The sequence below is a fragment of the Grammomys surdaster genome, unplaced genomic scaffold (assembly GCF_004785775.1).
Source record: "Grammomys surdaster isolate TR1022 unplaced genomic scaffold, NIH_TR_1.0 578, whole genome shotgun sequence".
NCBI classification, from domain to species: Eukaryota; Metazoa; Chordata; class Mammalia; order Rodentia; family Muridae; genus Grammomys; species Grammomys surdaster.
In genome coordinates this window covers 242032-257417 of record NW_021604997.1, presented here as the reverse complement: position 1 = coordinate 257417, position 15386 = coordinate 242032, and the positions used below count along the sequence as shown (strand labels likewise).

Here is a 15386-nt window from a genome sequence, read left to right as displayed (position 1 = left end):
ATATTTCTCTTAGACACTACAGAGAAAATAGACACATGAAATCTTAACAGTATACAAACAACCCAGAATAATGGCACTAGAAGGCACACAGAAGAGGCTAGTGGAAATTCTATATGGTTTTACCCAAAAAGAAGAAATACTTCATATAAATAACATCTAAGAGATTGAGAATAAACTGTGTATGGAGATGAAATCTCACATCGATTTTTAAATCTCAACTGGACACCTCAGGATACGTCACATAAAAGACTAAAGAAATGGAATCAGTAGGTTGTCTATACATGTGTGCATATATAAGTGGCAACAAATATTTAAAAAGACATCATAAATACGTGACAGAGAGGAAGTTCTTTGAGGGAAAGAAGGGCAGCTGTGTAGTATGAGGTTCTCAAAAGAAATCACTATTTGTTTTTAAAAAAAGAATTGCCATGGAAATTTTCTGTATGATCTCTGTCATTTTTCTGCACATTTAAAAATCCTTCAAAAGCTAAATTGTATTAGAAAACATTTGAAATTAACCTGCATTTCTATGTTCTATTGCTTCTTACTTAGTTTCTGCTTTAGGGTTATGAACTCTGGCTCACAAATGCTGCAAAATGTTCTTTGTATGAGTTCAAAATTGCTCAATAAAGTTACCTTTGACTGTGGGTTACTGTTTTTATTTTTTCCTATCAGTAGCTAGTTTCATAACTATCTAGAGAATGTTAATGATTTATTTACCTGCACTATAAATTTTACCTCTCAGCATTTGCTATAAGCTGAAGAGCACCTACAAGGAGCTATTCATGATGTCAGACTATACTTGGTTTGAAGGAATAGCTTTTCCAGCAGTAGGGTTTGGAAAAGAAATTCTGGAAGATGTTCGTAATAAGTTTGTATTGAAAGAAGATGACTTGATCATATTGACTTACCCAAAGTCAGGTAAGGATCATAAGTAAGACTGATTCTGAATTGTATAAGGTAGGTTAGAGCTTTGATCCTCATTCATTTTGGATGATGAGTAGAGTATTCAACATATCCAAATTATAAAATGATTTGTGGTCATGAAGATTTGTGTGTGTGACACTCAGAGAAAGACCTCTCATCTGACCTATTTTGGCAGAGATGATCAGTTATGGGTCCAGAACAATGATGGTGGACCCGGAGGCAGAATCTGGCATTGCTATCTTTCTCTGTGGGGAAGAGATAGAAGAAGAGGGGGAGTGATGAGTATAAACAGAAGGAATAGCACCAAGAGATAAAGGAATTTGTGTGAGGATGAGTTAAAGAGAAGAGTGTTAGATAGAATTATGATGGACCCTGTCCAGGAGGGGGAAGGATTCTGAAAATGAAGGAACCAAAAACTGATTTTATGGTGGTTTGGGGAATTAATATTTGCTGTGTTGAAGAAGCATTGAACATTTGTAAGGATTACACTGCTGATATAGAAAGCACCATGACACAGAAAATCCAAAGGCAGTGGGAATACAGGAAAAAAAAAAAAACAGACAGTAACTCAGAGAAGGAAACTAGAAAAACGTCCACTGAAAAGTGAGTATATAAACACAAATGAAAATGTGTGTGATAAATATTCATAAAGAAATTTATTTAACTTAACAAAAGTACTCAGTTATACACTGCAGCATGAGTACATCTCAATGGCAGTGAACTACATTAAAGGATGTAGTGTCAGAGGGCAGACACTACATTGCTGTGAAATATCTGGGATAATCAAATTAATTCCACCAGACTCTAGAACGATGATGACCCAGGACAGGAGGAGCCATTCCATGGGCAGGTTGGTGTTTACTAAGTTTATTGTCCCACTTTTGCAAAATGACGCCTCGAGAATATGCTGCGTGAATATACTTAGTACTTACACCATGTAAACATTGTGAATACCACAAGTCTGTATGCTTGAAAATTGGCATAACTGTAAATTGTATGGATATATATTCTACTTGAGGCTTTTTCACAAGTACTCTTGAAATGAGTGATTGTCACTTTTCCATTTCATCCAGGAACAAACTGGCTGGCTGAGACTGTCCGCTTGATTCAGACTAAGGGAGATCCCACGTGGTTCCAATCTGTGCCCATCTGGCAGCGTACACCCTGGCTAGAAACTGATATAGGATATCCTAAATTAATAAATAAGGAAGGACCACGACTCATGAACTCTCATCTTCCTATCCATCTATTCCCCAAGTCTCTCTTTAGTTCCAAGGCCAAGGTCAGTGTCCAGTGGTTGAGATTTTCGTTGACCAAATTCTCTTTGAACTTATTTTACCCTGACGTGTTTTGGAGCTCTTTCAGAAATGTAAAGGTGGGATCTCATTGTCTAGGTGATGCTGAAGTTTTTCCACCTCAGACTAGTTTAGAGTACCAGATTGTGGACCATCACACAGTGATCCTGGGTAATTTTAAATAATAATGTGAAATATCACATTAAAACATTCAGGAACTACATATATAGGTCAAACAGAGTTGAAACTCTTGTGTACAGTCGATATTACTTTATTATTGTCATCAAAGCCAATGAGCCAGTCTTAATTATTACATATACCCCAAGTCCTGTGGGTGAATCACCTAAGACACAGTTGCTCATTAGGGAAGCAGCCTGACTAGGCATCAATGTACAAAGGCCAGTGGTACACACAGTGTCATTCTGTCTCTAGCTCTCAATTGAGATTAGTAGCCATATGAATCTCCCATGAAACTGAAAGAGAATCACTAGAAGAAATCAGAGATATCTATGGTCTGACCAGTCATAGCCCCAAGTTAGTAAGAAAGTTCTTTGTGAGTCCCTCCACCATAGAATGTATAAATAGTTAATGTTCGAACTGCAAAGACAAACTTAGAATAATCTCTCCTTAAAATGTCATAATGAATTTGTGACCATTCACATATATGCATATGTGGATCTCTGGATTTGGAAAACTTTTGGCTGTGGAAACTGAAACCTAAATACATGAGTTCTGGAATAATTGGTACAAAATACAAAGCAGCTTTTTACTAAGAATGACTACTTTGGGGGCTGGAGAGATGAATCCATGGTCAAGAGATCTAACTTCTCTTCCAGAGATCCTAAGTTCAATTCACAGAAAACACATGGTGGCTCATGACCATACATAATGGGATGTCTTCTGGTGTGTTTGTAGACAGCAACAGTGCACTCATGTACATAAAATAAATATGTCTTTAAAAAAATAATAACTCTTAATTTATTTCTTTTATGTTTTGAAATTATAATAATAAAACATAATTATATGCATCACTTCCCCATTCCTCTTTCTCCTCCAAACTCATGGATATATATATTCCTCTTTTCTCTCTTTCAAATTTATGTTTTCTTTTTTATTAATTCATGTTGCATACATACACACACACACAAACACATTCCTAAATGTATTCTAATGTTTATATATTCATATATAGATATATGTTTATCTGTTTCTACCATATACAACATACTACTAAATGAATAAATAATCAATATATTATAAAGAAATTTATATCTTCCTAAATCCTTCACTACAACCTTCTTAAACAGTCCAATGTTAATTGTATGTATATTTTATGGGCTGGGCATTTGGTGTTGGATAAACAATTATGATTGTTTGATCATTACAACTGTTGAATCACTCTGGTTTAGATAATAAACCGTAAAAGATCAATAAAAATGATAAACGTTTTTTAGAAACCTGTGCATGTTTTTCTGACATTTCTTATAAACTATACCAGTTAAACAGTAAGGAGTGACTATTGACTTTCATCTACATTTTTTTCATTTAAGGCTATCTATCTCATCAGAAATCCCAGAGATATTCTTGTTTCTGGTTACTTTTTCTGGAGTAAGGCAAAACTTGGGAAGAATCCAGAGTCACTGGGGACTTATTTTGAATGGTTCCTCAAAGGCAATGGTGAGTAGCCTGTGAAATATGGGTGATGGCAGAAACTCAGAGACATTTTAAAATTAGTTTATTTATTCATTCATGTTATATTCCCATATCCAGCACCTCTCTCCTCTCAGTACCCCCTCCCACAGATCCTTTCCTCATTACCCTCTTCTCTGAAAAGGGGTAGGTGCCCCCAGGGTATCTCCCCTCCATGATACATCAAGTATCTGCAGGACTAGGTACATCCTCTCCCACTGAGGCCAAACAAAGCTGCCAAGTAAGGGGAATGGGATCTACAGACACAAAGCAAGGTCTGGGACAGCTCCGGCTTTAGTTGTTGGGGAACCTTCTTGAGGACCAAGCTGCATATCTGCTACATACATGAAGGGGCCATATGTCTAGCTCATGATAGCTTTTTGTTGGTGGATCAGTCTTTGAGAATACCCAAAGGTCCAGGTTAGTTGATTCTATTGATCTTCCTCTGGAGTTCTTAGCCTCTTGGGTCCCACAATTCTTACCCCAACTCTCCCACAAGTCTCCTAGAGCTGTACCTAATATTAGGCTGTGGATTTCTACATCTGTGTTAGTCAGCTGCTGGATATAGACTCTCGGAGTATAGTTATTTTAGGCTCTTGTCTGCAAGCAAATCAGAGTATCAATAATAGTGTCCGAGATTTTTTTATTCTTTGCCCATGATATGTACCTCAATTTTGTCTAGTCATTGATTGCCCATTCTCTCAGTCTCTGCCCCATCTTTGTCCCTTCACTTTGTGTAGACAGGACACTCTGTGGCCAAATGTTTTGTGAATTTCTTGCTGTCATTATCCTTCCACTGGGAGTCCTACCTGGCAACAGGAGGTGGCATTGTAGACTCCATAACTCCTACTGTGAAGAGACTCTGATAGAGTCACCACCATAGAGTCCCTAGAGTCTCCCCATACCAAGTCTCAGAGACTATTTTGTTAGCCTGGAACTCTCTATATTGTACAGGATGACTTTGAAGTTTGGCTCCTCCTTCTGCTACGTCTTGAATTCTAGGACTACAAACACCTACTGTGTACTTTATTATTTGACGCTGAGGTTCAAACCCAAAATTTCATGTGGATTACTTAACTTGTCTAAATCTCTAGCCATTTAGGAACTTTTGTAGACTCCATTTTGCACCTCTACATTCAACCAGTCTATGGGTCCAAGGCTCATCACCATTTCAAACCTGATTGTGATGTCTTTCTGTTCTCACACATCACCAAAGAACAGGAAACAGCCACAGCTTGCCCCATGGCATACAATTTCAGCACCATTTTGAGTACCTCATCTTTCCCACTTAATGTAGATGCATCAGTCTTCATTTGAGTAAGAAATGTCCCACATAGGCCCCCACATTTGAACACATGTTTCCCAGTTGGTGGTGCTTTTCCAGAATGTTTATGAGGCACAGCCATGTTGGAGGAAGTATTCAATTCATGGTGGGCTTTGAGAGATTAAACTAATATGAACTTTCCAGTGTATTCCCTCTGCTTTCTGCTTGTAGCAAAGAAAATGAAATCCCAGCTTCCTGTTTCTATAGCTCTTCCTGCCATGGACAAGCTCTCTCTTCCTTAAGTTGTGTTTTTCATGTTGTTGTTTTATTACAGCAACATAAAAATAACAAATGCTATTTTCTTCCTTCCATGCTTCTCATTTGTGGATTTTCTTAGTCTTTTTTGTAATGGCTTCCATTACAAAACATCGTATATGTTAGCTTGACCATCCACCTTTTTAATAAAATGCATTTTTCTGGCTACTGTAAATCCTGATCTATTATTGGTCTCAAAAATATTTTCATAGGTAGGAGAAGTGATTCCTTATGCCTCTTTTTTCTATGAATTTTATTGAAATATATTGATTATATCTAACATAGTGTTTTATTATTAATATTTCCATGCATGTGTACAGGTATTTTGATAGCAATAATAGTCCACTTAACATCCTTGCATTTTCCCATTCTTGCTGATCTGTTCCTTTTTCCAAGTAGCTCTCCTTTCTACTTTCATATTCCTTTTCTTGATGTGTGTGGTTTTGACCCAACAAATTCCACTGGGGTTGCTTACAGTACCAAAGGGAATGTGTCATTTGCAGGAACATGAGAACCTTACCAGTAGCTACTCTACCGAAAAAAAAATTTCATACCTTTTTTCTTATTATTTCCTAAGTATATACTGTGGACTAAAGATGCCTCATTTATGGTGAACATGAAAGGTCACTTATTCTCAGCATGTTTGCTAGTTTTGAGTCTCAAATCACCACTGCCAAATACAAGAAACATCTTTTGATCATGCTGATGGTAGACATATATAATGGGAAAAGCATGGCTATTTAGAATTTGATGTTCACATTATGTCCATTTATCAGAATAACAAAGATAGCTTACACACAAGGATCTATTCCCTTCCCAACATAAGCATTTGACCATGTTGACTAGACTATCTCTGAACTCTTCTCAATACAAATCAAAAAATGTCTATTTTCACCATAGCACAATAGCCTTTATTGACCAATGAGCATATCTTGTAAAGCTGGGTAAAGTATAGATCACAGTTTCCACAGCTGAGTGACTGTAGAGGCCAATCTTCTAATAACATTCGGCCTAACACTGTGAGGGCTACTCAGGAGCAAGACATAGTCCAGACCACTCCCAGCTTGTTTTCTTTATGTCCAATGATAACTGTATAATGATATCTTTAGCAATAGGGCCTTACCAATGACTTTTGTGGGCAACTGACAATAGTGATAATTGCCTGTATTATTTGGATTCTCAGGCATTTTCCAGGCAACAACTCCTAGAAAGGTTTCCTAACACTAGCAATGGAGTTTTCGTTTAAAAACATGACTTCTATAAGCTTTCAAACTAGTGAGCTTCCATAATGCATTATCATATATTCATGTTTTAATTAATTACATCCTTCATCTTATCATTCCATTTTTGCATATACTCATACTCATACTCATATTCATTCCCTCCACTCCTATATTATAAGTGTTCTGGAATGTCTCTTTCCTTAGAGTGTCCTTTTCTTGTTCTTCTTCTAATGGCCTCTTTCTAGTTTTCTGTCCTTTATATGCACTTCAAGTTCAACACACTAAGATTTACTCATATGACAGAGCACATATACTATTTGTCTATCTGTGCCTGGGTTACCTCATTAAGTATATTTTCCAGTTCCATCTACTTTTCTAAGAAGTTCATAATTTTATTTTTATAGCTGAATGAAATTTTATTTAGTACGCATTATCTATTTTTCAGTTGACGGGCACACAGACTGAACCTGTTTCCAAGCTATTGTGAGTAGAGTTGTCATGAGTACAGATGTTCAACTACGTGTTAGGAGTATATTCTTAGGTATATAGAAGTACACACCTAACTACATAGTAGAATACACCTAAGTACATAGTATTATACACTTATGTGCATAGTAGTGTGCACTTAATAAATAGTAGTTTACTTCTAAGTATATAATATTATACATCAAAATATGAAGTAATACACACCTAAGTCCATACTAATATATACCTGGTATATAGTAGTATATACCTAAATAATTTGTGTAAAATTAACATTGGATAACTGGGTCTCATGAAAATCTGTTTTCAGCTTTTTGAGTAAAGTTCACAGTAATTTCAAAAACTGTGTGAGTGTGTACTCACACCAGCATTTCTCTTCCCCCATATTTTCTTTTAAAATCTTTTAAAAAATGTTATAAAATTTATTTAAAATTTTATAAAGAAATTTTAAATAAATAAAATACACCAAAACTAATGATACTCAAATTCCATGTAACTTAGTGAATTTATATATAGCTAGAATTCATATTCAAAAAGAAGTTGTGAAACTTCACATTGTTACACTTTCGTTATCACCTCAATTCACTCAACTATGCACCATCAAAACCAACACTCTATGACAGACCTAGAATTAAAACAATTAGCCATATATTATTTTTCAATACTTTTGCTAATTACCTGAATCTACTCCTTTCTCATCTCTTTATATTTAGATTTTCTTTTCTTTTCCCAAGGCTTCATACACATTTTGTCTTTTTTATATATTTATTTTTATTATTGTTTTTGACAATGACCATTCCACCTGGAGTAAGATGAGCTCTCAAAGTAGTTTTCGCGTCATTTACTTGATGGCTAATAATGCTGAATAGTTTAAAAATTGGGGATGAGACATTTGTTTTTCTCTTTTTGGTAGAACTCTTGGGTTCCATGACACAGGTTTTGTTCCAATTGTTTCTTTTCCTGATGTTGTATTTTTAAAAAATTCTTTGTAGACTCTACAAACACATTTCCTAGAAACAGGTAAGTGGCAAAGGACTTCACCCATTCTGTAGCCTGCATCTTCACATGACTAATGAGTTCCATTTTTTCTTAAGAACCTTTTAATTTAGCAAGGTACTACTTGTCCATTTTTGGCCTTTTTTTCAGAGTGGGATGAGTCCTATTTCGGATGTCCTTACCTGTGCCTCTATACTACTGTTTCCTTTAACAGTTTCATATTTTTTGAGGCTTTTGTTGAGTTTCTTGATACGCTTGTGATTGAGGAGTGTTTGTGTGTGTGTGTGTGTGTGTGTGTGTGTGTGTGAGTGTGTGTGTATGTTTGTGTGTGTGTGTTTCTGTCTGTCTGTGTCTGTATGTTTGAAGAATGTGGGATTAAGATGTAAACTAACTCTACTACATATAGCATTACAGTTTCGAAAGCACCATTTAATGAAGACCTTATCTTTGCCAAATTTATATTTTTCTTATTTTGTCAAGTATAAGGAGCCTACATTTATATTAACATATGTCTTGTTTTTTTTATTCCATTAATCTCTATGTCTGTTTTTGTAACAATGCAATGCTGTTTTTAATTACTATATACCTGTAGTATACCTTAAAATAAGGAACTTTTGTCCAAAATTGGTTTGACTATCGGGGGATTTTTTTTTGCTTTCATATGAATTTATTATTAAATTTGTTATTTAAACATTTCATACATGTATAAATTACATTCTGATTATTGAAACCCTTCACCCCCTCTAATATCCCTCAGTCCTTATTAAACTCCATTCCCTATAGTTCTCTTTTAAAATATTCATATCTCTTTATTTGTGACCCATGAGTATAACCATGATCAGAATCATCTGTGAGATTGTGGGGTTGAACTACCTATTGAAAATGTAGTAGGGATGTCAGTAGGTATACAAATGAAGACAGTTGTATACCCAGAATCCTGTCATCTTGAATCCTTCAGTATCTAGCAGTTCAACAGGGATTAGTTATTGTCCATGAATCATTTCCCGAACACGTGAGTCATCATTGATGAATGCCAGTTTCAGATGATTTTACTTGATAAATTTACTCTGCCATGCTCACAAGCCAGCATTTGATAGCACTTCTCTCTTTATCCTTCAGCTCCTACATTCACTCCACTCTCTCTTCTGCAATAATCTCTGAGCATTAGAGGTCATTTTATAATGTGCCATTTAGGACTGTGCCTCTAACCATTTTGTATGAATTTTAAATCTAACCTCCAGTGACACATTTCCTCCAGCAAGTTCACAACTCCAAATCTTCCCAAAACATCCACCAATTGGGCACCAAGTATTCAAATGGCTGAATTTTTCAGTGGATATCTTTTTCAAACAAGCCAACTCTTCTATGCTTATTCTAGGGTATTTTCTCGAGGCAACTGTAAACAGACTTACTTCTCTGATTTTTTTCTCAATTCTTTGTTGGTAGATAGGAAAGTTATTAAGTTATGTGAGTTAATTGTTGTGAGGCGCGCGTGTAATCGTCTCGCCAGCAAGAACGCACCACACACACACACCAGGATCCTTCCGTAAAAACACGTTTATTCCCAAATACAAAATGGTGGAAGAAGATGCCAGGCCCAGGAAAAGCACTGCTTAATATACCCTTGGAGCGGTGCATTCACCTCTGATTGGCTGCTTACTTGTAGCATGCCAAACGCCATGGGATGGGCTTTAACTTTGGCAGGCCTTTTCCATGGCACATGCGCAATTCACCTATTCACTAGGAAAAATCCCGGATGTCAGGCAAACACGGCTTTAGCCAGCGCATGCGCGGCTTCCTACATCTGCCCCTTTTTGTTTTATTGTAGAGGGTGGTAGTTGAGATCCCTGGGAAGGTTTCGTAACTCCCCTATTTGGGGGTCTCATGGCGGGTCTGAGTCTCTTTAGAGGGCGGTGCTCAAACTCTTACCCGTCACGGGGTCAGCCTCCCCACCCGCGGCTGCCCTATCTTAGGTGGCCGAGGCTTATCCGTCCACTCCGTTATAGACTTTCCAGACCTTCTATCCATGGAACGAACACCTTAGTGGGCAGGGACTGTGTATAGAAATGTTTGAGGCTTTACCAGGTGTCTTTATCAGAAGCCCCTGGGTACAGTGGCTGAGGAATCTGTCTACTGGCTATTTCTTTTTTGTTTTGTTAAACAGGCACTGGTCAATGTCCCGTGTCTTAGGCTAGTTGACATTTCTCCACAGCCAGCACCAAAGAATGGTGAGCTCTCTGTCTAGGCTACAAGGGTCGCGCACCCACACCTGGCATTCTCAGAATGTGCGCCCCAGGTTGTGGCCACTCGTAATGCCTGTTACTGGATAGACTCACCACTCGTGGTGTATCTCTGGCATATGGGATCAACTTATTCCCGTCGTTGGGACCAATTGGCAACTGGCCTGGAGACAAAAAGATGGAGTTGTCTATCTGGCTGTCCTTGGCCTGTCTAGGGTGGTACCAGTCATGACTCAAACTCAAGGCCGATCAAGCAAATTCCATCTTGGGGGAATAAGCGATCAAGGACTAATAGTTTAAGACAGTCTCCCTTACCCTATCAGGTGCAATGGAAGCGAGTCCTCTGAGTGCAAGGACTAAGGGAAACAGAAAGAGATGCAAACACCCATCCCTGTGCAATGGAGTCATCTCCTAGGGGTGCAAGGGCTGTTTGTCTCAAAATTCAGGTACCACAGCTACACAGACAAGAATCAGCCAGGCCAAGACTCCTCACCGACCCAGTACAATGGGCAAATCCTTTGAGGTGTAATGCTGATGGCCTAACATTTAGCACCACCACTCATGAGGGGGAGACTACTTATTTTTGAAGCAGTGATAGCCACACTGCAGGGGAAGCCCCTAGTTCTTTGGTCACAAGCACCTGGCCAATAATAGCCTTGTCAAAATTTTGTTGAGCTCTGAGTTTGCAATCCAACCAAAGGATGAATATTGATCCGCAACATAGGGCTTACCAAACAGGCCTACTCCCACCCACTTAAAAGAAAAGAAAAGAAGAAAGCTGAAGAATTCCAGGAGGACAGTCCCTCAGTCAGGGACAGATCCACGCGCGTCAAGTTGATGTTCACCACAGCTGTTCTCCATTTTCTGAGTGTCTCACAGAAGTTTTCTAACCAATTTCCTGTAAGATATTAAAACAATTTTCTGGACAGATTAGTTACATTATGTCTGACTGGTATGGGTTTTGGAAAGGCAGATAATATGGTCCATCATCGTTTCCCCGATATACTAGGAACCTGTATCCCTTGGATCAGCACAAGGGCTGTCATCAGAGCCAGGAGGGTCCGCCTGGGTGTCACCTTCCAATATCGCAAGTCGCCGCGTCAGCCACTCTGGTAGCCAAAACGGGTTGTCTTCTTCCTGTGGGAACACACAAACCGCTCCCCTGGCTCTTAATAAAACAATATCTGGGCCCTTCCATTGTCCGTTCAAAATGTCTTTCCATTTTACCATCTCTTTCGGCCTGTTAGGCTCTAAACAGTGACGGTCAGCAGCCGAATGGCCCTGACTGTCCAGGTTTAAAATATTGAGAGTAAAAAGTGCTATAGAAACGGTGACTCGTGGCACTAAGGGCAGAGTCTCCTTGACTCCTCCCTTTTGTTTTATTAGATAAGACTTAAGAGTGCGATGAGCCGGTTCTATGATGCCCTGTCCCTGAGGGTTATAAGGGAGGCCTGTCAGATGGGTTACCTCCATTTGGCGACAAAATTGTCTAAACTTTTGAGAAGTGTATGCTGGCCCATTGTCCGTTTTAAGAATTTTAGGCTTCCCCCAGGCACTCCATGCCTCAAGGCAGTGTTGAATAACATGTGCTGCCTTTTCTCCAGTCAACGGAGAAGCAAATATAATTCCAGAATAAGTGTCAATGGAAACATGTAAATATTGTAATTTGCCAAAGGTTGGGATGTGAGTGACATCCATTTGCCAAATTTGTAGTGGCCGAATTCCTCGTGGATTAATTCCTACATGAGGCACTGGTAAAAATTGACAGCAATTCTGACATTGAGTAACTATATCTCTAGCTTCCTTTCTAGTTATCTCAAACCGACGACGTAACGTCTCTGCTGTCACATGAAAGTTTTTATGAAAATCTTTGGCCAAATCTAATTTTGAAGATAGGGCGATAGCAACCAATTTTGTGGCTCGATCTGCTAGGTAATTCCCATGAGACATTGGACCTGGTAGACCTGAGTGAGCCCTGATGTGTGTAATAAAAACCGGAAATCTCCTATTAACTAAGGCGAATTGAATCTTTTGAAAAACTTTTACAAGTCTACTAGATGGTCTAATTAGCCCAGCCACTTCTAAGGCTTTAACTGCATTTACTACATAAAAGGAATCTGAAACAATATTTAAAGGGCCTGGAAAGGTTTCAAGAATCTCCAAAACTACCAAGCATTCCACAACTTGAGGTGAAGTCTCCTGGTATTGTTTGGCAGTGACCTTATTATCAATTACATAAGCACCCACACCTGTCTTTGACCCATCTGTGTAAACGACCACTCCATCCGGGAGCGGCTTTTGAGATAAGACATGTGGAAATACAATAGCTTGAGTTAAGGCAAACTGTAAAATGGGATGTTTAGGGTAGTGATTATCTATTTGACCATTAAAGGAGGTAACCAACACGGCCCAAACATCAGAGGTAGCAGTTAATATTTGAACTTGATGTGCAGTATAAGGCACTATTAAAACCTTAGGCTCCCTTCCAAAATGAGTGACAGCTGCTTTTAATCCCCGTAAGGCAAGCTGAGCAACCGCATCTGGATACCATTCAATAATCTTTGCAGGAGATGCATTAGGATGAATCCATAATAAGGGCCCATCCTGCCATAACACGGCAGTTGGTAAATGTCTGGTTTTAAAGACACACAAATTAAAAGTTTTGGTCTCATCAATGCGTTTTAGCTGAGCTTTTTGCAAGGCATCCTCCACCAATCGCAGGGCATGATTTGCAGCCGGTGTTAATGCTCTTGGTGAGGAAATATGGGAATCTCCTTTCAGAATGTCAAACAAAGGTTTTAATTCAGCAGAGAGAATTTTCAAAAATGGTCTTAACCAATTTATATCACCTAGTAACTTTTGAAAGTCATTTAAGGTATGTAAATGATCTCTGCGAATTTCTAATTTTTGAGGAACTATTTTCTCAGGGTAAATAACTGTCCCTAAAAAGGAACCGATTTCTGAAATTTGAACCTTCTCTGTGGCAATATGCAGACCCCGCTGTCTTAATGTAGCAATTAATAAAGGATATGAGTTCTGCAAAGTGGTCAACTCTTTATGGCATATTAAAATATCATCCATAAAATGAATCAAGAGTAGAGAAGGAAATTGTTTCTTAACAGGTTCAAGGGCCATTTGTACATACAGCTGACATATGGTAGGACTATTGGCCATGCCTTGAGGCAAAACTTTCCACTGATATCTTTTGTCTGGTTCAAGATGATTAACAGCAGGCAAAGTGAATGCAAATCTTTGCCTATCTTGCGGGTGTAGGGGAATGGAGAAAAAGCAATCCCTAATGTCTATAATTATTATCCTCCACTGCTTAGGTAAAGCAGAGAGCAGAGGCAGGCCTCGTTGCACTGAGCCAAACAGCTGCATCTGTTTATTAATGGCCCTTAAATCATGGAGAAGTCTCCATTTTCCTGATCTCTTTCTTATAACAAAGATAGGGGTATTCCAAGGAGAAGTAGAAGGTTCTAAATGACCAAGCTGTGCCTGTTCCTCAATCAGCCTTGTAGCAGCTTCCAATTTCTCAGAGGATAAGGGCCACTGAGGAACCCACACGGCTTCCTCTGTAAGCCAGGGTGTGGGCAAGGAGCCCTCAGTGGCAACTAGGGAAAACCCAGACCTTGTCTTCCTGTATTACTTTCTTGTAAAATTGGGTTTAACCTTCCTTGTTCTTTTCTACCAAGGCCTTTTCCTTCCTTATATCCCATTCTTTTCATAATATTAATAACTTGTTGAGAGTACTCATTAGTTAGTGTCAGTCCTAAGTCTTGTAAAATGTCTCTTCCCCAGAGGTTAACGGGGAAAGGAAGCACATAAGGTATAAAGCTTCCTGTCTGACCCTCTGGCGTCTTCCAAGTCAAGGAGCGTGAACTGACTGTAGGGTTGGCCTCATATCCCAACCCTTGTAAGGAGTGGGATGATTGTGTAACAGGCCACACCTTAGGCCACCAGTTGGAGGAAATAATACTTTTATCAGCTCCTGTGTCTAAAATTCCTGTAAAACTCTTCCATTCTATTGTTAATTGTAAAGTGGGTCTAGTTTTGAGATCCACTACTAAATAAGCAAAGTCAGTTCCTGAAGAACCGAACATATTGGCACCTCTTGGCGCCCCGGTGGATGGAAAACAATTATGTAGACTTGGAAGAATAACCAACTGAGCAATCCTATCTCCAGGGGAGATGGAAAATATGCCTTGTGGACAAGAACAGAGAACTTGAAGTTCTCCCGTATAATCTTGGTCTATCACCCCAGGATGAACCACAAGCCCCTTCAAGGTAAGAGAGGAGCGGGCTAGAATAAGGCCAACGCTTCCCTCAGGCAGGGGACCTTTAAAATCAACCAGGATAGGTTGCACACCCTCATATGGCATTAATAAGAATTGGGAGATAGAGCAGAGGTCCAACCCTGTGGAACCTCTTGTAGCTCTGCAGTTAGAGGTCTCCCCCGGTTGTAGGCTTGTGTCCCATATTTTTTGGGGCCCTGAGACCTTGGGCCCGAATATTCGTTTTTTGAAATGTCTTCATCTCTTTCTGTAGGGGAGGGATCATGTTGAATAATCCTTCCCCGAATGTCCTTAACCGAGCGACATTCATTAGCCCAATGATATCCCTTCCTGCACTTAGTACATAACCCAGGGGTTTTCTTTTGTATAGGAGTACGACATTCTCGTTTCAAATGACCTGGTCTGCCACAATTATAACATACTTTACGGCCGCCAGGACTTGAGCGGCTCTGGCCTTGCAGGATAGCTGCTGCCAGGCCAGCGTTAGTGAGTGGGCCTCCAAGACCTCGGCAGACCTTTATCCAATCTGTCAGCCCTTTGTTTCTCCTAGGGGCAATAACTGCCTTACATTCTGGTGAGGCATTTTCATATACTAATTGTTCGATCAATGGCTTGACTTGCTCTGGGTCTCCAAAAATCTTGCCTGCTACTTCTGTCAT

General features: G+C 39.1%; 1 protein-coding gene across 4 annotated transcripts in view; it reads left to right on the top strand.

Moving 5' to 3' along the window:
• The first annotated feature begins 760 nt into the window (after positions 1-760).
• LOC114633329 (bile salt sulfotransferase 1-like) overlaps positions 761-15386 on the top strand; it is a 38393-nt gene continuing 23767 nt past the window's right edge. For all 4 annotated transcript variants that reach the window (XM_028781915.1, XM_028781916.1, XM_028781914.1 and 1 more), the window contains exons 1-3: positions 761-921; positions 2001-2209; positions 3773-3899. In XM_028781915.1, coding sequence (XP_028637748.1) covers positions 786-921; positions 2001-2209; positions 3773-3899 — 472 coding nt within the window. In that variant the 5' untranslated portion in view covers positions 761-785. The remainder of the gene's footprint in view (positions 922-2000; positions 2210-3772; positions 3900-15386) is intronic.